The sequence below is a fragment of the Theropithecus gelada genome, chromosome 5 (genome assembly GCF_003255815.1).
Source record: "Theropithecus gelada isolate Dixy chromosome 5, Tgel_1.0, whole genome shotgun sequence".
Classification (NCBI taxonomy): Eukaryota; Metazoa; Chordata; class Mammalia; order Primates; family Cercopithecidae; genus Theropithecus; species Theropithecus gelada.
In genome coordinates, this window is record NC_037672.1 from 118,107,261 (window position 1) to 118,129,974 (window position 22,714).

Consider the following 22,714-nt stretch of genomic DNA (forward strand, 5'->3'; position numbering starts at 1 on the left):
TAGAATATGTTACTTGTTGGGAGAGGAAGCTCATATGCAACAGTGAACATAGAAGAGGTAGGTGATGGTTCAGCATTAAATTTGAGGATGATTTATTATGTGTGTTCATAAGACACACACCTTCACAAATCATTGGAGAATGTCTGGGAAGAATTGATTTTTTTAAAGGTCAAGTTGGCAGGGAATGTAACTCAAAATATCAAATTCAATGAAAAAAGCAAAACTGTGTATTCAGTATAATTCCATATTTGATAAAAATGAAAGATGAATATTTTATGAACAGGAAACAAAAAGTATTGTAATGCAAGTAGAATTGTTAAAAATAGTTTGCTGCTTTTGCTGCGTCTACTGCAAGAATGAAGACCATTCTCAGCAATCAGACTGTCGACATTCCAGAAAATGTCGACATTACCCTGAAGGGACGCACAGTTATCGTGAAGGGCCCCAGAGGAACCCTGCGGAGGGACTTCAATCACATCAATGTAGAACTCAGTCTTCTTGGAAAGAAAAAAAAGAGGCTTCGGGTTGACAAATGGTGGGGTAACAGAAAGGAACTGGCTACCGTTCGGACTATTTGTAGTCATGTACAGAACATGATCAAGGGTGTTACACTGGGCTTCCGTTACAAGATGAGGTCTGTGTATGCTCACTTCCCCATCAACGTTGTTATCCAGGAGAATGGGTCTCTTGTTGAAATCCGAAATTTCTTGGGTGAAAAATACATCCGCAGGGTTCGGATGAGACCAGGTGTTGCTTGTTCAGTATCTCAAGCCCAGAAAGATGAATTAATCCTTGAAGGAAATGACATTGAACTTGTTTCAAATTCAGCGGCTTTGATTCAGCAAGCCACAACAGTTAAAAACAAGGATATCAGGAAATTTTTGGATGGTATCTATGTCTCTGAAAAAGGAACTGTTCAGCAGGCTGATGAATAAGATCTAAGAGTTATCCAGCTACAGAAAGAAGATGCCAGATGACTCCTAAGACCTACTTGTGATATTTAAATGGTGCAATAAAAGACCTGTTGATTTGGGAAAAAAAAAAAAATAGTTTTCTTTGGGGAAAATAATAAGGGCGAATGTTCAAGTTTCATGTCATGTGTTTCAATAATTTGTAGTTTATATATGTCTATAATATTACTTTAGCAACTAGAAAAAATATTTTCAAGTTGGAGGAGGACCCAGAGAATCAACACGGCCATCATTCCTCCCTAGCACTGTCCAGGATGGAGTCCAACCAAACAAGCCCTGATGACGCTACCTGAATCCTGTCATCAGCTGGCTCCTTTCCCATGCAGGACATGAAGTTCACTAGCTCTCAGCCTGGGACTCTGGAAGCAGCTGTGTGAACTCCTTCACTATGAAGTAGATGAGGAAAAATTTATATAGAAACAAAAGTGTAATAGCGCAAATCACAAGAATGTCAATAGTAAGTATCTCATGAGCCATCAAAACAAGTGCTTTGTAGAACGAACACAAGTCTAACAAATTTTAAAAGTAGATTTGTGCCAATGAGTTCCTTGAAAAGCAGTCAGAGGATCTTTCCCAAAGGCAGTAAATAAGTATCATCCCTTCCTGCACTGGCATTGTCTAAAACCCTGAATTGGACACAGAACTGCACCCCATATTTGCTGCATGAAATTGGGGAAGTTACTTAACTTCTCTGACCCTCGATTTATTCATCAGTAAAATGTGGAAAATAGTAATGTCTACTTCATAAGGTTGTTATGTGGGTTAAAGAGATGCCTCAGCTCGGTCTATAACTCTCATCTCAGGATGTGGCATCTAATGAAAGCCCAGTAAACATTTGCTATTAAATAATGTTAACAGAAGTCAAACATGTGCAAAGGCAAAGCAGGAACAAAAACAAAGACAAGCACAGACAACTCTTGATATGCTTAAACACAAAAGCATTAAATAAAGGTTTATTAACATCATATTAAAGACACATTGTATCATATGTAAGCATTACATCAAACTCTATATTATAAGATGCAAAGAAATACCAAGCAAAGTTGTTATGGTAGTATGAGTCCCCATTAAAACGGGAAAGTTCTACACAATAACAGCAACTTAGCAATATTTTGTCAATTATTCGTCTTCTGTCCCTAATGCTTGATTTGTATCTATGTCAGAGAAAACTTGTTTATAAATATGCAGGCCAAGCTTTAATACACTTTAACTTTACCCAGTTTTAGTAAGGAACTCGTCATGTATTCTATTCTGGTGAGATTCACTAAGTAGCACTGGAACTCACAAGCATACAGGTGGATGTGGAAAAATGCATTCATTTGGTACCAGATGTATCTGCGTTTAAATTCCAGCTCCATCTTGTATTAACTTTGTGACCTTGAGCACGTTATATAATTTATTTGTTCTCTGGGTTTCTCCTCTGCTTAATGAGAATACAATAATGTCTTCATCTCAGGGTTGTTATAAGGATTAAATAACGGTATTTCAAATGCTTGGCACTCAGTGTATGCTTAAAGGTTGTTAGTTTCCCTGCTTCTCCAAAAAGGAATCTAGGAGATCATCACCCTTCTCATTTTACAAATGAGAAAGCTCAAGTCCACAGAAGTTTAAGAAAATGCCCAAAGTCCCACTTCTGCACTTTTTCCTCTGCTGTCCTCTTATTAGCTCGCTTAACTTCAATAGAGAAGAGAAAACTCAGTGGAATCAAAAAGAATTCTTTTCCTCTTTTTAATATAGGTAAGCCACCAAGAGACTTTTAAAGTAGGAGTGAGTTTTATGAAAGGTAATAAGTAGTCTAAGAACTGTTTTAAATCCTCAGAGATATTAAAAACAGAAGTTCCGTTCTTCCCAGATTTCCATAGCAGAAAGTCAGTATTCTGTATGCTTTGGCACCAAAAAACTCCAGAACTGAGTATTTATCTGCACATTTTAACTCGGGCCTCCTGGAATGCTTGCCCATGGAATTGGCAAAGGAGCTGGCATTCAGTATTTAGAGCAGCCAAGTTTGCTCAGTCCACAGCTGTATTTGAAGCACAGCTCTCTGCCATTAGTCAATGGAACTTGCACAAAATTCAATTTAGATGTAAATGTTGTGATTCTTACCCTGCTTTCATATCTCTTTCATCTTTTTCCATACCTGAAGATCACCCCAGGACAACCCAACAGAACTTGGGATCCTGTGCATAATAGAAGGCAAAATTCCGCAATCTGTAATTTACAGCTTGACCTCTTTATTTGAAGAATGACAAGCTTTATTCAGCAGGAATGAGATATTCAATATCACTCTTTGAAAATAGCCATAAAATAGAAATAGAGTCTGCTATTTCTTTTAAAAATGTTTTTGAAGTTATATTTCACCATAATAAAACTGGTTGAATTTTATTTGATTATTTAAAACATATATGTATGCTTGTTTGTCTCTCTCACTTAAAGTTCTTACCATATCCAGAAGAGCTGGAAACATCAAATGTTGCTAAAACTCAACCATTGGAAATGGGCCATATTTGTGACTAGATCAGTTGCTCTTACCAAATTGCTCATGTAGCAATCTATGTCTACCGTTATAACTATGACATTGGTTAAGCCACAATCTTGTTACTTCAGCCATATGGACCCATAGGGCACAAACCAGGTTGGACAAATGCAGATGCCTATGAGACATTTACCAGTGGTTCTTGAGTGTGACATGCTTCTTCCAAAAACTGTTTGTTGGTCTGGCAATGTGAAAATTATCAGGCCTGTATGATGAAATGAACTAATATATTAATCCTATTTAAATAGGTCTGAGTTCATTTAATAGGAAGGGATGAGAACGAACAGTCAGACTTCTATGCCTGTAATGTATTCATATACTTGGTTCTGTTTATTATAAACAATTTTTCTCAGAAACACACTACTGTCAGAGTTATATGGGCATTTTGGGGTTTTCAGTCTATCTTGAAATAACTATTGGTGTTATTCTGTTATATCTTATTTACACAAGTTGAAAGGATTATCCCAAAAGGTAATTATAGACAAGAAATGAATATTTGTTTATTTCCCAGTCATGGCATTTGATTGGGTATTAATCTTGGCAGGTGTTTACAAGAAAAGAGAGACACAAACAACATTTTGAAGTTGCACCTAAAAACTGACCAGTTCAGACAGTAATACTGCTAGACTCAAAAAAACAAAATAACACATCCATCATACCCCCTCATTGGAAGAGTTACTTTTTTCGAGACTGTCCTGTCTGGATCTCATCACCTATAACCAGTACTGATCTGCTCTGACCTCTCTGTTTTATACCTCTGTTTCAATTCAAAACATTATGCCCAGTTCTGAAGAGGCTTGGGGCCTGGCTATTCCCTGGGAGGTTGCTTGATTGTGTTCCTGGCTCAACGTCTAGATGACATTTCTAACAAGTTCCAGGGAAACCTTACACTGTCTTGCAAGTTCTCCTCTGTAGCATAAAGGGATGATAAATTACATTCTGGTACTTCATTCTTATTTCTGTTTTTTAATGGATCTTTTACTAGGAATCAATGTCCTTCCCTGCATTGCCCTCCTCCCTGCTATACTGTGGGATTGCCAATCTCGCCCTCTCCTTTTTGGGATCTAAATAATGACAGTGTAAGATGAAACTGTGCCTAAGACCTTGAGCTATTCAATCTTGAGCTAATGGTTTTTCCGTAATGAAGATCTACAGCCTTTTATTTCTATTACACTTAGAGTGAATATTTACAAATATCTTTGAAAGAGTTCTAAGGGTCCATCTGGAAAGACATTTTAAAAGACTTTATTTCTATACTTTGATGACTGTTTCTCAAAGGTCAGGAATGGGGAATGTAAAGAGAAATGAAGGAAATCTTGCTCAGATGCATGATCAGCCACTCCTGGGAAATGAAAATGTCCATCAGTGAGACGCAATTCTGACAGAGAGGATGGTGATCCAGGTACAATGCTCCAGCGTAAGGTTACATGAAGGACAGAATGCAAACATTAATAAAATCAAATTACGCTGGATCTCTTGCTTCTCTTGACTTCTTAGATCTCTCAGAGAAAGAAATGAGATAAAATTATACTTCTCTCCACACTCCACTTCTTCTCTCTGTTCTCCTTTCTCCTACTTCCCACTTTCAAAACAACAAAGGCCCAAATTCCCAAAGACTCTCCATTTTTCTGGCTAAAACTCTCTGGGGAAACACAATTGTGAGTGCACCTTGGTGCTTCCCAGGTCATTTGGCTGACTACATATAAAGACCAGCTAAAGTCTGGCAGTGGTCACTCTACTTGGTCATAGGGAGAGGGCCAGAAGGCAGGTTCCCAGCCTATTGTATGTGGGGGAAGGAAGAGGCTGGAGATGCTCCAGATGACATTGTCCTCCAAGTTAGATGCTTGTTTTTGTGTTGTTTTGAAGCTAGCCAGTGAATAGAGACAAAGAAGTATACCCTGGGTGAGTTGTCCCATGCTTTCTATAGTGAAGAAGTGCTTAAGATGAAGTCCTGAGTGAACATTAAACTGGGAGTAAGACAGTCTGGATTCTAGTCTTAATTAGGCCTCATCTGTAAAATGAGATGGTATAACTAGATCATCTCTAGAAGGGATTGGTAAAATATTGGAAAGGATACTGGATTGGTTTCAGCTACAACGGATTCCTTGAATATATACAAAAGTGTGGGTGTGTGCGTGCGTGCGTGCGCACATGTGTGGTTTCATTCAGAGTCAAACCGTTAAGAATCATTAAGCCTTTTTCAAACTCTGAAGTTCATCTTTGTCATTTTTTAAGTCTCTTCATCATATCAAAATCATAATTTTTCAAATGTGTTCTGAGTAATTATAATAAGTGCTTTTCAGCACTAATCCTTAAATGCATGTTTAAACATTTAATCTAGAACTTGATTATAAAGTTATTTAACAAAGAAAATAATCTGTTGTAATTCTTATAGATTTTTTATTAGTTTTAGATTTTAAAAAACAGGGCTTATAATTAAAGGAATTGACTAATTATTTCAGAGCCTCAAGGTCGTATGTGCATGCAAACCTAGATTAGAAATACTTTGTGTCTCTAAAAATAACAAAATGACCATAAAATTTTTTTCTTACAAGTTTGAAATGGTCGATTATGGGTAACACATACATTCCTAAGGAAATCTGAAATGGTCTTGAAGAATAAGTTTCTTTGAAATGGTAAGTAACACAAAAAGTGTACTTCTTTTTTTTGGAAAATGATTCACAAATAACCCCTTTAAACCAAGAATTGGTGATTTATATTCTGGTCAGGATTTTGGAGTCTGGGCAATGCCATTACTCAGCTGTTTTGACTATGAGAACTTTTACAAATTTATTCTGACTTCTATGATCTTTAATCTCTTTTCTACACCTGAAAAATAATAAAGATTGTAAACTAAACGTCCTCAAAGATTCTTCCCTCCCCAATGATACATGACTATACTTGGGACTCTAAATGCCCTGCTGTCAACAGAGCTATCCTGAAGCTTACTGAACACAAGGTGGTGCTTTCATATGAGCTTCTTTCTAGTTCTTTTGTTAATTAAGAACAAGTTTTTGTTTTTTGTCCCCAGTTTAGCCAAATGCTCCTGAAATAGAAATGCATTAGTAAATAAGAGAGCTTCATTTTTAATAGGTTTTCCCCTTTCTTTAGGAATGATAGAAGTTTCACAACGTGTATTTCGTTTTCCTAATAATTTCAAAAAGGCACATTTCACTGGGGCCATGAAAGAATTCTTGGATTTATCCAGACTATGTAGAAACCACCATCACAGCTGGCTAAAAAGCAAAAGCTTGGTTAAATTGACTTGGCCTGGTTCCCAGGGTTTCCCAGGCATTAAGCAATATCTGAAAGTTAAGTCTGTCACCTTCAGAAGCTGCAACAACTCTTTGATTCACTGTAGTCCCATTTAACACATTGTTATGTAATAATATATATATGTCAGTAATATGAGAAAGCTGATTTTTCTTCAACGGCAGCACATTCATAACTTAGGATACAGCATCTCTGGGATGCTGTCAATTTTAAAGTCTCTCTTTCCAAGTTGGTTGGTTACATAACCATGGGGGTACTGTTCTTTATCTGTTAAAAAATTCAGGTGTCATTACTGTTGGGTACAGATGTGGTCACTTTTGTTTAGATATCTTAACACTGAGGAGTTGGATGATAACGTTTTTAGGAACTATCTTTTCCTAAGGCAAGCAGAGCACAGTTTATAAAGACCACCACACACACTACCTTGGTCATAGCCTTCTATACTCCACAGGAATGTTGCTGTTGAATGCCCACCATATGAATGGCAGGGTCAGCATGCAGGGGGCAGTAGAGGTAAAGGGATTATACCTGTCCACGCTTGTAGTCACAGTACTTTAGAATCACAGAATTCCACCAAAGACACCTCTTACAATAGAAAGTATCTAACAGTGTCATCTCATCTAAATCTATCACCACCTAATGTTATAGATGGGAAAGGGAGATGATGGGAGGTAACAGATTTTCTTAAAGTCATATTGCTTTAGGTGATGATAAATTCCAGACTTTTCTGATTCCTGGACCAATGTTCTCATAACCCCTCATGATTCATGTATAGAACCTGTGGAGAATGAAGTTACTTAAAAGTGCCCTTTGTGCACGGTCTCTGATAAAATATTTCTATTATGATTTGCCTAAATTGTCTCTTACACCCGAAATTACTTTTTAAAAATCCATGAAAAATCAAAGTTAAAGGTAGCAGACCATTAGTGTTATAAAACAACAGCTTTCCTAGTTTTCTTCTTAATAAACGTCCTGATTGGTGTTTGTTAAGTTGCGTCAGCTAGAGGTTAAAATATTTAATTATTTTGCTAATATTCAAACAGATGGAAAATACTTGAAATATCTCAATTTTGTACTTAAAATAAATGCTTATAATGTGATATATTTTAGGTTATTAAGGACAATTTGTTGAATACTTATCGAGTCAGTGTTTGGTTTGTCCTACTCTTTTAAAACAAGTCTATTGTAGCTCTCTCAACTCTCCTAACAGCTGGCTCCTATTCAAAGTCAAAAATACAAATTTTAATAACTATTTCTAATGACATAGTAACTTAGAGAGATGGGGCATCCCTTTTTAGTTACTACAAAAGGGTCTGTTTTGGTGCCAAACTACAGAAGGTGCAGTTTTGAAGACAGATTAGAAATTGAATACACCAATGTAGCTGCTTGGGAAAACGAACAGTATATAATCTAATATCTTTAATTTTATGTACATGAATATAATGTATGTCAACTTTGTACATGAGATATAGTATTTAAACATTTTACTCAACAAACAAGAATTTACAATAGCAATATAACTGACTAGAGGGCTATCCACTTAATAATACTTAGATTAGATCTGTAATAGGAAAAGAATAGTTTACAATCATAGAAACACTGACATTTAAAACAAGAATTTATAAAATAATTTATATATATCCTAGCATCTATAGAGAGGAATGATTTGCATTTGTGGGTGTGTGCAATGAATGGCATATTTTAAATTTTTAGGTAATAAAATAATTTAGAAGCAGTTCATGCAGTGGTCAAAGTAAGGAATGGCAAGTTCCTTTAAGAAGTCCTCTATCTTTGACACCAACCGGCATAAGACATACACTAGGTACCATGGGGCACGCTAGAACAAGTCTCCTTCAAGAGTTACTTATATAAGCATCAATATACACACGTTGATATCCTTCCTTCCATAGTACAAGTACAGGTCACAACTTCTCTCAGCTGTGGGAGCAGTCAGTTTATACTTAAAGTGATTTAATGTCCCTCCTGGAGTTCTACATAATATATCTCTATAATAAGGTAACTAACAGAACTTTCTAGTTTTCACAACCTTACTCTGATACTTTACAGAGTGCCCCCCATGTCCTATGACATAAACATCCAGCAGGTAAGATTTGCCAGGCTGAAGACCTTTAATTGTTTCTGTGGTCACTGCTTTCTGCAGGTTTTGACTGTGGAAATATTTACAGAGGACCTTTTCTGACTTCTTCCTGATATCTGGTCCTAGGCATTGGTTTTGCTCTCTTCTCTTCTGGTCTTCATTGTAGTTATCATCCACTTCTTTTTTGTAGATGCAAAACTTGTTCCTTTCCTGAGTGCCTAGCCAAGCCACGGTGGCCGAGGAACAGGTACGGAGCTTGTCAAAGGCTTTGATTCTTGTGTCTTCAGGAAGAGAGGGAAATGACTGCTTAGTAGGCCTTGTGGTAGCTAGTATTTTCAACATAGATGCTCCTTTCTTGTTTCCTTTCAGTCGAATGAGGTATTTCGCTTTAGGTTTTCCTCTAAGCTGAAACTGCTGAATGCCTTCCACATTCTGAGACAGAAGAAGTTTCCCATCTCTTCTCACTTGGATTTGGACAGCATCCAGACACGAGTGAATAAAGAAGGTGACTTTTTGGTGAGAAGAGACTGGAGCAAACCGTAGAAACTTTGCTCCCTTCCTTTTAACAAATACATCTGTTACCTTCCCATCTTTTAGCTCAACTGTCTTCTGTTTGGCTTCTTCCTTGGTCCTGGCAAAGGTACCTACGTAAGCGGTGCTCATGTTGCTGTTGACGTTGACCACAAATACATCAAAGTAGTACTGCGTGTCGGGTTTCAGATCAGAGACGGTGAAGATGTTCTTGTTTCCTATGCAGATTTTCTGAATGTCAACCTTGGGCCTGGAGTAGACATGACGCCCCAGTTTTGGAGAAGGCTTTGCTTGGAAACTGGGTTCTTTACCTGAATTATCTGAAGGAAATCCAAAGTGGGCAAAGTCAAAGGGGCTGAAGTCCAGACCAGGTTTCGGTGCCATCATAAAAGCATCATCTGCACTCAGTTTTGCTTCTACTGCACAGAGACTTTTGAAATTGTGTTCTTTGTTGATGACCACGCAGTACTGAATGGGTTGTTTCAGCAAAGAGGCAGTGGGGCTTGGTTTCCAGGCCAAAGTGACCGTGGTGCGCCCCAGTGAGGTCACATCTACTCTGGGGTCATAGGGTAACTCAGGGTATGGCTGATCAGATTCTGGAGTTGTGGTGGCATATACTTTGAAATGTGTATCTTTCTCTGTTGAAAGAAGATCCAACTGATATAAACCAGATGGGGAACTAGAAGATATAAAATACTCAACATCATTGCCTTTGTAGGAGAATAACTCAGTGCCTTCCTCATTAATGATCTGCTGCTTTTGCTGCTCAAGAGGTTCCAGATCACCTAGAAGACACATGAGAAGCACAGGCTACTGTCAGGGCATACACTGTGGCTTGCCAGCCTTAAGTTATCCTTTTATCTTATTTCTTCTCCATTATGAAAATAGTACATGTTCATAAGTAAAAATATTTATAAATGTATTCAAGATAATATTTATTTTGACCATTATACATCATGCTCTTATATACGTGTAAGGCTTTTCTGAATTTCAATTATTTCTTCAGAGCAGAATCCAATTAGTAAAAATTTCAGGTCAGAGACTGTAAACTTTTGAGATATTATGAATCCTGACTGTCAATCTGCTTACGAAAAGAAATGTATCAGTTTGCATTTGGATGGCCAGTCATTTTGCTAATTTCACTACTGTTAGAAGGACTAGACAATCTGATTAAAATACAGAATATAAAGTACCAGTAAGAACTTTTGGCCGGGTGTCATGGCTCACGCCTGTTATCCTAGCACTTTGGGATGCTGAGGTTCTAAGATTACTTGAAGCTGAGCCTGGACAACAAACAGAAACCCTGTCTCTACAAAAAATAAAGATACAAAAATTAGCTGGGCATAGTGGCACATGCTTGTGGTCCCAGCTACCTGGGAGGGTGAGGCAGGAGGACTGCTTATGCCCTGGAGTTCAAGGCTGCCGTGAGCTATGACTACACCACTATGCTCCAGCCTGGGCAACAGAGCAAGACCCTGTCTCAAAATAAAATAAAATAAGATGAAAATTTAAAAAAGTGTTTAAGGTTCAACATATAGAACATGCACCCAGGAATAACATAGGAATAGTGTTAAAACTAAACTAATTTTTCCATATTTTGTTACTGTAGGTAGCAGATATCACACAGATACCAGTGTATAGATAAGTTTCCAGGGCTTGGTGAATGACTGGGTAGCTGCAGTGAGAAGAAACCTTTCCCAGTTTATCACTGCAGGTTGAAAGTGAGCTATACAGAATTTCATATTCCTAAACACAATCATCAAACGGATATATTAACATCAAGATTTGGCCAGGTGCAGTGGCTCACGCCAGTAATCAGCACTTTGGGAGGCCGAGGTGGGCGAATCGCTTGAGCTCAGGAGTTGAGACCGGCCTAGGTAACACAGTGAAACCCTGTCTTTACAAAAAAAAAAAAAATTAGCTGGGCATAGTGGCATGCACCTCTGGTCCCAGCTACTTGGGAGGCTGAGGCAGGAGAATTGCTTAAGCCCGGGAGATGGAGGTTGCAATGAGCCGAGATTACACCACTGCACTCCTAAGCGGCAGAGCGAGACCCTGTCCCAGAAAAACAGGCCCATCAAGATTCGTTTTCTGTATCTTGGTCTCCTTACTCCCCAAACACACTTCCATAATTTTCCTAATTGTGATGTTTGCTCCTCTTTGTAACTACTATAGCTAGCCTTTGTAGCTATACATATACATAGATATATATATGTATATGTATACATAGCTATATATATGTATATGTATAGCTATATATACAGCTATATATATGTATATGTGTGTGTGTATATATATAGAGAGATTATATATATGGTCTTCTGTAGGGCACCATTGTCAAGCCTTCACCTTTAACCTATGATGCCCTTAAAGAGCTTTCAGGGTGTCATACAGACTCTTCTCATTTCCCTTTTATCTTATTATTCGCTCTCCATCATGTCTTCTTTAAATGCTTAGCCCACTCATCATACTAACTTTGTTTTCATCTTGGCCTTTAACTACTACTAAATGCCTCTCTGCTTCTCTGTCGCCATCTCTTATTCCCTGGAGATCAGAGGTTCTTAACCTTGGCTGTATATTAGAATCACCTGGAGGGCGGTGCTAACAATCCCAAAGTTCGGACCTCACCCCGTGGCAATTAAATCAGCAGTTTTTAAAGCCTTATATGTGATTAGGATGTTTAGCCAAGATTGCAGACCACAGCCATAGAGGCTAGTCCAAACCTCTCCCCTTCTCCTCAAGCCATCAGTCCCCGTACCTGTCTCTCCTAACCTTTTGTCAGGATCAATGTCATCTGATGCCACCCTCCCACCTCCCTTATCTCTGTCTCATACCTTCAGCTTCACCTGTGCACCCATGCTGCTTTTTCTTACTGACACACAGAAGTTTGTATGTTTCACAAGCCTTAAAAACATCCATTCAAAGGTCCAGGGGCAGATCTATCCGCTGCTTACCTGAGCCTTCCCCACTTGTGTCCTCCGGAAGCTCCTGAAGGCTCAGCTTCCACTCCAAAGGTGCGTCACAGGGCGTCACTGTGACTGATAATGGAGTATTGTCTTCTTCAACCACAAAGAAATACCTGTGGAAAAGTGGACCAGTTTAGACCGTGGTAACTCTTTCTAACATTTGCAATCAAGACTTACCAGAGAAATAATTTGGTTTTAATTTTGTTTTCATTTTACAAATTTTATAAAATTTTCATAAAATGTCATTGTATTTTCTCTTAACAGAAAATAAAATCGGCTACTTGACACAAAACATGACACGGCATTAACTGTGGAAGTCCAACTGCCTCAAGGATCTGCAACCAGATTTATCATCAACAAATACAGTGTGAAATAAAAGACATTGAACTCAAAGTATTTTGAGTTAAAAATCAACACTTACCTGTTGTCTGGTATTATTTAACACATGCCCTGCCATTGCAAAATGAATCACAACCAAGAAAATTTCCAGGTTTGATGCCCTAAAGGTGCTGTGCTTTCCATACATTTGGTGATAAATTTGTACATTACCTTGAGGGCACTCTGACATAGTTACAACTATTTCAAAAGATCATTTTCACAGCAACCTAGTCCTAAAGTGTATGTTTGTCTCTGGCACTATAATGCTGTATTCACATTTTTACATTAGTGACTTTTATTCACAGCTTTACTATTTCATCTCTTTTTATTTGTTTGTTTTGAGACAGGCTTGCACTGTCTCCCAGGAAGGAGTGCAGTGGCGTGGTCATAGCTCCCTGCAGCCTCAAACTCCTGGGTTCAAATGATCCTCCCACCTCAGTTTCCTGAGTAGCTGCGTCTACAGGTGTGTGCCACCATATCTGGCTGATTTTTAAATTTTTTGTACAGATGGGAGTCTCACTGTGGTGCTCTGACTGGTCTCAAATTCTTGGCCTCCAGTGATCCTCCTGTCTCAGCCTCCCAAAGCACTGGGATTACAAGTGTGAGGCACCATGCCTGGCCCATTTCATATCTTTTTGAATGGCATTATGTAATCACCTTTTGAGAAATACTTTTAAAAAGTAAAGAACACTGTGTCAGTCAGTAGAAAGACACATTCCTCTATCACAGGTTTTCTGTTGAATTAAATAAGTTAATGATTTTAAAACAAAATTTAAAAAATCAAATGTTCTACTCTGTGCTTTCCCCTGAGCCTTTATTGTAATACCTTAAAAAGAATAAAAATATTGCTTAACTATAGAAATACCATATATTCTTACTCCAAATGACTTAGACAGTTTCATTTAATTATCTTTCAAAACCTATAATCTTGCCAATGAGGAAACAGTGGTTTCGATTCTAGCAAGCCCAGAGTTGCTCACTGATTCCATGCAGAGAAAAACAGGCTTTGCCTCCTGTGGATTGAACCTCCTGGATATCTCTTGCCTTCCTCTTCTTTCCATAACCCTGACCAACACTGACCGCCCAGCCTCCGACCACAGCTGTCTCCTCTGCTGGTTCCTTCTCACCTCCCTGAACTCTAATGTCGGGAGTGAACCACAGGACTGTGCTTGAACATCTCTTTTCTACCTATGCTCACTCCCTGTGTTACCTCATCCAGGCTCATACAATTAAGGAATTTTTCCCCAAAGCTAAAATCTAAAGCTCCGACAGGACTCTAAGCTGGAAATCACACAGTACATTTGCTTTTTTAGGAGATTCCTCTTGCTGCAGTTTTTGATTTGGAGTTGGTGAAAGTGGATGTACGGGAAACTACTCATTGATTCATCCAAAAACATTCCTTGAGAAGTCTTTGAGACTAAAGAAACAGCATCCCTGAAGAAATGACTTTAAATGTGAGTTGGGGCAAAGGAGTTCTTTTCAGGCAGAGAAAACCACATCCCATGTAGGGTGGGTACGGTTCAGAAACTACAGAAGTCCTTTGAGGTTTGAGCACAGAGAGTTAAATGGGTAGTGACAGGACAAGAGACAGGTGAGGTAGGCAGAGGCCCTGTCACTACAGAGGTTTGTGACTCATACTCACATTTAAAGTTATTTCTTCAGGGATGCTTTTTCCAGCTCACTCTGGATCAGGTCCTCGTATGTATTCTCAGAATGTCCTATACTTTTTACTTTTGGGCACTTATTGTTACTTGTGACTATATAATTATATTATTATTTGATTAATGTCATTTTACTCACAAGGGCCCTGTTAGGGTTCATTTATCACGCTTTTGTGTTCCTAGCAATTAGCACAGATTTTTGCATGTATGTACTTGGTCAACATTTTAAAATATCTGAATTACTAAATGTGTAAATAAAACCTAAGACCACACTTCTTGTTCTAGCCTGGTTCATATACCTAGAGTCTGCTTCTACCTGAAGACATAGAATCTGAATTGAAATATAAGTACTTCCCCCCTCCACCGCCACCATTCCAAGATGCTTTTTTGGAGATGGAGAATGGCCGGGAGGCAGTTGGCAGACAAATAAAGTGAGGATCCTACAAATGCAAAAGCAACTTATTCATAATACAGTAAAGTTAAACAATCATCTAGACAAAATAGATGATTGAATTGTTTACTGTATGGAAAGTTTAATGTACCATAAGCATTCCTGAACAGAGTGTCGGAAGGCTTAATTTTTAATGCAGTCTACTTTTTGTGAGTAGAATTTTGTCTCTTTGGCCAGATTGCATGGGAGTTATTAACCACATAAACACAATTGAACCTATCTATGTTACAAAGAAATAGATACAACAATATAAGTAGATTGGCTTCATGTGAGTAAAAGAGTGTTCAAAACTTCTTGTTTGATTTTAGGTTTTATGTGAATAGCAGAGCTAACCAACGGCACAGAAAAAAACAATGTCCAAGTTTGTCTATTACCTTCTGTTCTCATTTCACACAAGGAAGTAGTTTATTTCCCAAACTGTGTCTTAGTAACTTAAACATAGGTCATAGGTGACCTATTACAAATAAAACAATGCTTGCATTCCACAAGATAATCTTTATGCATATAAAGCAGGCAGGGAGTCCCTCTTAAGTCAACATTTTCATAGGGAAGCACTTAGATTAGGAATAAATGATAATTTGAATATACTTAACAATTTGATGGTTGCACAATTCTACAGTTGCACAAAGCAACCGTACAAGAGAGTGACAATCAGAGATAACAGGACGTAATCTACATCTTCGAGATATTTACTGGCAAGTGAGGGACACAGAAACATAATAACTAAGGAAACACGGCCCCACATTATAGTGCCAAAGCTGAGGGATAATCACACCATGAGCCATTTAGCGTTTGGAATTTATGTACAAACATAAGAATAATTAATGCATTTGTTGTCTTTTTAAATTTACTGCTGTGAAACTTTATCTGGAATTTCTTTTTTAATTTGGAATATAAACAACATCTATGTGTGCTTATCACTGCATATTTCACACCCAGAAATGAAGTTTCTACTTGTAGCTATAATCCTTTATTAGTATAAGTCTGCTTTTACTAATGTATGTTAACATTTTTTCATATTGTGGATACCAAAGGCCTCAATAATTATTGGTGGAAAAAAGATAAAAATAAAGAATGAATTAAAAAAAGAAATAAAAATAGAAAATGTTTTATAATGTCTCATAATAAAAACATGGAGCTTTTCTTCAGAAGTGTAATCTCTAAAACAACTCTTAAAGGCAACTTATTTTTAAGAAACTGGAAGACTAAACAAGATGAACTATTTAATTAAGTGATTTGATTACATAATGTGGAATGCTGTATTTAAAGTGTACTGCAAAAAAGGCAGTGCACAAGTGCATTTGGGAAATGAAAGTAATTTCTACAGAAAATTTTTGATTTGATTTCACTCACATGTAAATTTCAAAGGACAAAATAATATGAAAAGCCAAACGTGTTCGCAAGAACTCAGTTAATAGTTAAGAATAGCTAGAAGTATGAGGGACTGCTTTGTATGCCTTTTACTGTTTTCACAGACTCAATTTTAGTCAGGACCGAGACAGTAAGTTCCTTCAATGTAACCATCATTTCCTTTTCTGCCTTTACTCTCATGAATGTCATTTAAAGATTCAAAATTATTTTATATGTTATTGACAAGTCAGTTACTAGTCTAGTGTGGTCATGCAAACAAATAATTTCACTCGAGCAGTGCCGAAAAGATATCCAAACAATAGTTCACTCTAGTTAATGTATTTTGACTAACCAGATAGAGATATGACTGGGCCATTAAGTGGAAGGGGTTCAGACCACCTCCTTCCATGATTACTGTTAATGAAAACTGAAAAGATGACTAATGATCTGATATACCTCAATCTCTAGAAAATGGGTTATTAATGTTCTGAGACAGTTTAATCCTTTGGCATGTCACTGTATCCCAGGTTAGAAGGAAACTGGTTTTGAAATATAATTATCCAAAGATTAACTGTGTGTTCTAAACTTATAAAGGGAGAAAAGAGTTTGAGCACTACAAAGTAGGTAATTTTAAATGTAATTAATTTATAACATATTATTTATATTATTTATATATATTTTTAAAGGTCAAAACATTTAGAAACTTTATGTGAGCCCAATTTGTTGATGTTGGAGTAAAGGTAAATAAACAGTGTCAGTTTTTATGACTGTTTAGTTTGATTCTCTCAGAATCTGATAATATTTGTTGAAGAAATATTATACTCCTAAAACATAATGCATTAAGTGTGGTATCTCATGCCTGTAATCCCAACACTTTGGGATGCTGAGGCAGGAGGATCACTTGAGCTCAGGAGTTAGAGACCAGCTTGGGCAACATAGTGAGATCCCCATCTCTACTAAAAATTTTAAAAATTTGTGGGGCAAGGTGGCACACACCTACAGTCCCAGCTACTCATGAGGCTGAGGCGGGAGGATTGATTCATCACGGGATGTTGAGGCTACAGTGACCCATGATCATGCTACTGCACTCTAACCTGGGCAACAAAGACCTTGTCTCAAAAACAAAAACAAAACTTAATGCAAATTCTTGAAGAATTATACATATTCATGAAAATTGATTTCATTTTAATCCTACAGAATCCTTCTTAGAAATATCCTACTGTACTGAAAAAAAGAAAATCATTCCAAAATATAAGAAGTGCAAGCATTGCCTCCTCCACCCAAAAGGAGATGACAATCAGCAAGAATCAAACAGCCTTTATTTCATAATGAGAAGCTGCACTACCATTTTCCCCCTTACAGAAAATCGGTAATACTCTTCATAGGGTGATATGTAAATTACCTAAACTAGGTCTAAAGGTTACTTTCTTTTTTGGAGGCATCCTTTGTGAGCTTTTTAATAAAGAAAATACTGCAGGGAGAGTACCTTTTAGGTGTATCTCTAAAGAGATAACTGCTAATTTCAGCTCCATCTGGAATTACTGACGAATCATGAAAAAATGCCTTGTCCCGGATCTGCATCTGAAAAAGTTCCTCATCCCGGGTGGGTAACTTCTGGGTCCTTGAGCTGAGTGGAAACAGAAGCCACAGCAGACACCAGTGGAGCAGCACCATCCTGAGGCAACAGAAATGACTGCTTTATTAGTTTTGCAGGCAGACACTCGGGCAAGTCACAGACTTTCTAAAGGGTTAACACTATTTTAGCTTTGATGGAAATTTAGGGATGCACCACGTATTTTGGATACATGCACATGATCTTGAAGGCAACTTTACTACATTTTTTCTTCAAACGACTTAATGATGTTGAGAATAAATTCACTAGAATTTCAGACATTAAAAAGATTTTGAAATGAAAAGACTCTTGCTGCATTAACTTCTCTGGGTATTGAGAGAGAAAATCCTCACTTCATTACAGCAGAAGCCTATATGGACATTGTAGATAACATTGTATCAATGTCTCAAAGCTTGTATGAAAATAATCTCTTAGGTCAGTTCTTCGAACTATTATAAAAGTTAAACCAATGGTTGGCTGGTATCACTGCTCAGCAGTCAAGTTGCTAATTGCTGATATGGTTGAACTATTACATTCAACGTAAGTCAGAGACTCTTTGAGAACCAGAAAATTATCACTGCTCAATTCTTTTTATTCTTCCCTAAAATCTGACTAGGGATTATACATATATAACTCTCTATATAGTATTATGCTTTTTCCAAGATCAAATTTTCTTAAGTCAGGGATTTATAAATCATAAAGTTCATCTCTCTCACAGATTAAGCAATTTATCCAGAATCACAAGATGAGTTATTTGTTGATGTCTAGTTGTTATCAGGTACCAGAATCTTCAACACAACGTTGACATATACACCTCTATCGTTTTAGAAAATGGGCTTGAACCCCTACTCACACATCAAGTCAGAAAGGTGTATATTTGGAACATTTGTCTTAACTTCCAGCAGAGTACTTTCACTAAGTTACGTTTTGGCATTTGTCACTGACTTTCATCAAAGATCCTCTAAGTAATGATGGATCATTCTCTACTGCATCGTTGTAGGGGTGTTGTCAAAGACACTGTCTTCCACATGTCTTGATGTTCCCAACAGAAAGCCCCAGGTAGGCAAGTTCCTTGACATGACAGTCATGAAAAAACTTTGCTTCCTCTGACCATTTGGTACATTTTTTTTCTCACAGAAAGAAATATGTAAATAATTGTTTTCCTTTACCTCTTGGACTTAACATGCGTCAGGGAATTAAAGCATTAGAGAAATATAGTGTTTTTACACTGAGGTACTTGAAATAGCAAATGTTTGTGATAATTCAAGATGAAGTGAATGCCAGTTTTATTTTTAAATAGACATTACTATAATCAATCTCTAAAACATCATTTGATTTTCATTTTATCTTTCTTTGGATGCTATCAAAAATAGATTCAGATCGCAAAAATATATAGTTTGAAGGAAATAAACATTCTCCTTTTTACAAGGTGGACATGAGAGGTGGATTTTTCACAGCGAGCTTGTGCAAAAAGCATTTTACTTTTTTCCAAATATTATTTTCTTCTCTGTGTTCTGCGGTTTTCCATACAAAATATCTGCAGTGATTTAGAGCTACTATGTGCAAAGCACTGTGCTAAGTTCACGAGCTGCATTACAACTTTTAGTCCTCACAATAAGCCTGTGAAATAGCTGCTATCCTATGCAAAAATAAACTTCCATTATGTAAGCAGAGAAAGGATATAAACACAGGTGGATCTGACTGCAGAGCCCAATGTTCATCCTCTGTAATAACTCTCCAGAAAGCCATAATAACTTATTATGAGGTTTTTCCTTCGCACTCTTATTTCTTAATTGTATTGCAAGTGTAAGAAAATTCAACTGAGAGCTAAGAAACTTGATGTTTAGTTTCAATTCCTAACTAGATGTGTGATCTTAGGCAATTCACCTAGCCACTCCGGACTTCAGTTTTTTGAAGATTTTGGATGGGTGATCTCTAACGAGCAATGCTTCTGTGACTGAAATAAACTTTTCTTCCTAACAAGCTGGCAGTTTAAGAGTAAGACCAGGCCTTCTTAAGTTGCATGAAGTAATCCAGATGATTGTCAAGGAGAAATCCAAAAGAACTTGGGGATGTCAGTGGGAGCTCATGAGAGTTGCTAACAGTAGGCAAGGGCTATGTCTGCAAAAGATGGCTGGATGGATCAAAATCAAGACTAAGTTGATCTAATCTAACCAAGCAAGGACATGGGGGACTGACCTGAATGGGACCTCCCTCACCGCTCTCTGTCCCTCCCCTCTGCTCCTCTTTTGTTTGGAGCTAACAAAAACAGAAAATCCAAATGACATTTGCTATGCTGCCTCTGTTTAGAAATACCATAGACATGCCACATACAATTGTACCAGTTTATTTCTCTTTGTAGTACCATCCCCAAAACTTGCCTTGTGAGAACAGACGAGGCCAACTAAAGAAGAAAATCTCTTTAGAAATAGCTAGAATTTAGCTTTCTGTACTTGTTAGAAACCTATAGCAAACATGCTACCAGAGCACTTGAAAGCAAGATACACAGGTGTATTTGCCTCAGAGCCACTCAAGGCTTACCTCCTTAGGCCCCATGCTTGCCCACAAAGCTGGCAACCACAGTGCCACAGTATGACTTAGCAGGACCAGCTGCCTAAGGACCCAGGATATCTGGGATATTTAGGTCAGCCCCTGAGTTGGAGAAATAGTGTTGACTGATAGGAACTTTCCCTGCATCCTCAACTGCCCTAGGAAATAACTCTCTTTTTATTAAATCAGATACTTATAAAAAATGAATTCTGGCTGGGTGCAGTGGCTCACGCCTGTAATCCCAGCACTTTGGGAGGCCAAGGCGGGTAGATCACGAGGTCAGGAGTTTGAGACCAGCCTGGCCAACATGGCAAAAACCCGTCTCTACTAAAAATACAAAAATTAGCTGTGTGTGGTGGCAGGTGCCTGTAATCCCAGCTACTTGGGAGGCTGATGCAGGAGAATCGCTTGAACCCAGACAGTGGAGGTTGTAGTGAGCCAAGATCATGCCACTGCACTCCAGCAAGACTCCGTCTCAAAAAAAGAAAAAAAAAAATTCTGAGATAAAAACAATATTAATAAATTTTGTCATGTACATGCCACATGCCAGGCATTCTTCTAAGTTCTTTAAATATATTATTTCATCTAATGCTAGCAACAACACTATAATGTAGGCACTACTCTTTTTTCTCATTTTAAAAATGATCAAAGTGAGACTTAGATCGTAAGGTCAGACAATAAATACTATCCGACATAAAAAACATGAACTATTTATTATAGGTGGCTTAAAATATGGTAAATCTGATTATTATATATTCTCCAATTCAGCTACTTAACAAATGAATATTAGTAAACAAATTCAAGTTATAGGATTATGCAGAGTAAGTGTTGGGAAGCAATTCTCCATGGGTCTCTGTGTTTGTTTTTGCAGAAGTACTTGGGAGCAGAAGTACTGACTGCTTTTGTACCACATTATCTTTTCAAGGATATTTGTATAGTGAGCAGCCTTGGAAGATAAAGCCTCTGGAGCAAACAGCAGGCATGGTTACCACCCATTATAAAAGATTTTATGTCCCTAAATTCAGGGATCCTCTCCTGTAATAAAATCCAAACATGGCCTAGTGCCCTCTGGCCCTGTTTGCATCATCCTGTGGGAAGTGGGGGGTCAGGGAGCCAGTGGAAGAAAATAATGATACTCTGCCTGAGTAATACATCACTGTGAGTAATAAAGTCCTTTGTCTCTGACCCAGGAGTATCATGCCTTCTTCTAGCATCCATGAAACTATGACAGACTAATTTATTAGCTTGCAAGTGGGCTAAAATCTCAAATCTTTCATAGTTTTTGACACTAAGCTTCTATTTATTAAACTATTTTACTGGTTTGCCTACTTTATTGGTTCCGGTATATGTTTTTATTTAGATGATCACCAATAAATAGGTAAGAGACTGAACTTTATCTTTTGCTTTATCAAAAGCATCATATTTCCCAAACTAAAATTCCATCAGGCCACATTTTTTTTTTTTCTGAAACAGTTTTAACCATCTTAATTGCTATACCAATTATGAGCAAAATACACTTTTCGAAAAAGTTTTAAAAACTAGTATGGACCCCAAACACAGAAATTTATACTCTGTCAGATTCTGGTTCTACAAATATTATCTAATAACATGCAACTACTGTTGGGGAAAAATTTAAATATTAGGGAGCATTGATGGCTTGTTCGATTTGGTGAGGTTACAGGCAGAAGTTAAAATGTATTTAAAAGAAGCATTGAATATAGCTAATCAAAAAAATGACGGTGCAGATACATTGTATATATTTTTAGAACTTACATTTGCTGATAAAAATTATTCAAATGGTGGTTTTAAGATTTTACACATTTTCCCCTCCCAATAAAATGTTCTCTCTCAGATACACAGTTTAAGAACTAGTCATTTAGAATAAACAATGAAAATTCATTCTTCTTAAGCAAAAGCCTTAAATTGCTTTATAAGAACAGACTTTTTTCCTAAAATTACAAAAGTGCCCTCTAATGGCATAACTTTTCCTCTCATTTCTTTTTGTTACTTCTAGGTAGACAGAGCTTATCCAGATTTAAACTTTACATTAAATAACATCAATCAGAGTTTCACTTTAAGCACTATTTCTTTTTTCATGGCCATCTGGTGGATGATGTAGGAAATGTGTTTGCACAGCAACAAATCTTGCTATCTTTCTACAACTGAGGCTTTAGTTCAAACATAAGTTGAAAGTTGCTAGGATAATTCCAAATATTTTTATTTTGCTAGGCAGATCAACTTGGCTGCACAGTTATCCACAACCCAGAAGAACTTGGTAGTGTTATTCTGTAACTGAAAAAATTGACTTTGTTTCAATTGAAAAGTGCTAATGAATAAAAG

General features: G+C 37.3%; 2 protein-coding genes across 6 annotated transcripts in view; one reads left to right on the forward strand and one right to left on the reverse strand.

Moving 5' to 3' along the window:
• Window positions 1-335: 335 nt before the first annotated feature.
• LOC112624607 (60S ribosomal protein L9) lies at window positions 336-20,872 on the forward strand. 3 transcript variants are annotated; one of them, XR_003119438.1, is made up of 3 exons: window positions 336-1,007; window positions 14,107-14,111; window positions 20,838-20,872. XR_003119438.1 is itself a non-coding variant. In XM_025385380.1 (2 exons), the coding sequence occupies exon 1, from the start codon at window positions 357-359 to the stop codon at window positions 933-935; it is 579 nt and encodes a 192-aa protein (XP_025241165.1). In that variant the 5' UTR covers window positions 336-356; the 3' UTR covers window positions 936-952; window positions 4,049-4,068. The 3 variants fall into 3 exon arrangements, 2 of the variants coding, with proteins under 2 accessions (XP_025241165.1, XP_025241166.1); XM_025385380.1 differs by lacking the exons at window positions 14,107-14,111; window positions 20,838-20,872 and adding an exon at window positions 4,049-4,068 and having other exon boundaries at window positions 336-952; XM_025385381.1 differs by lacking the exons at window positions 14,107-14,111; window positions 20,838-20,872 and having other exon boundaries at window positions 340-747; window positions 829-1,033.
• The window catches only part of NDNF (neuron derived neurotrophic factor), a 39,525-nt gene continuing 22,608 nt past the window's right edge, over window positions 5,798-22,714 (reverse strand). For all 3 annotated transcript variants that reach the window (XM_025385379.1, XM_025385377.1, XM_025385378.1), the window contains exons 2-4: window positions 17,699-17,887; window positions 12,361-12,485; window positions 5,798-10,191 (exon numbers count right to left, since the gene is read on the reverse strand). In XM_025385379.1, coding sequence (XP_025241164.1) covers window positions 8,798-10,191; window positions 12,361-12,485; window positions 17,699-17,886 — 1,707 coding nt within the window. In that variant the 5' untranslated portion in view covers window position 17,887 and the 3' untranslated portion in view covers window positions 5,798-8,797. The remainder of the gene's footprint in view (window positions 10,192-12,360; window positions 12,486-17,698; window positions 17,888-22,714) is intronic.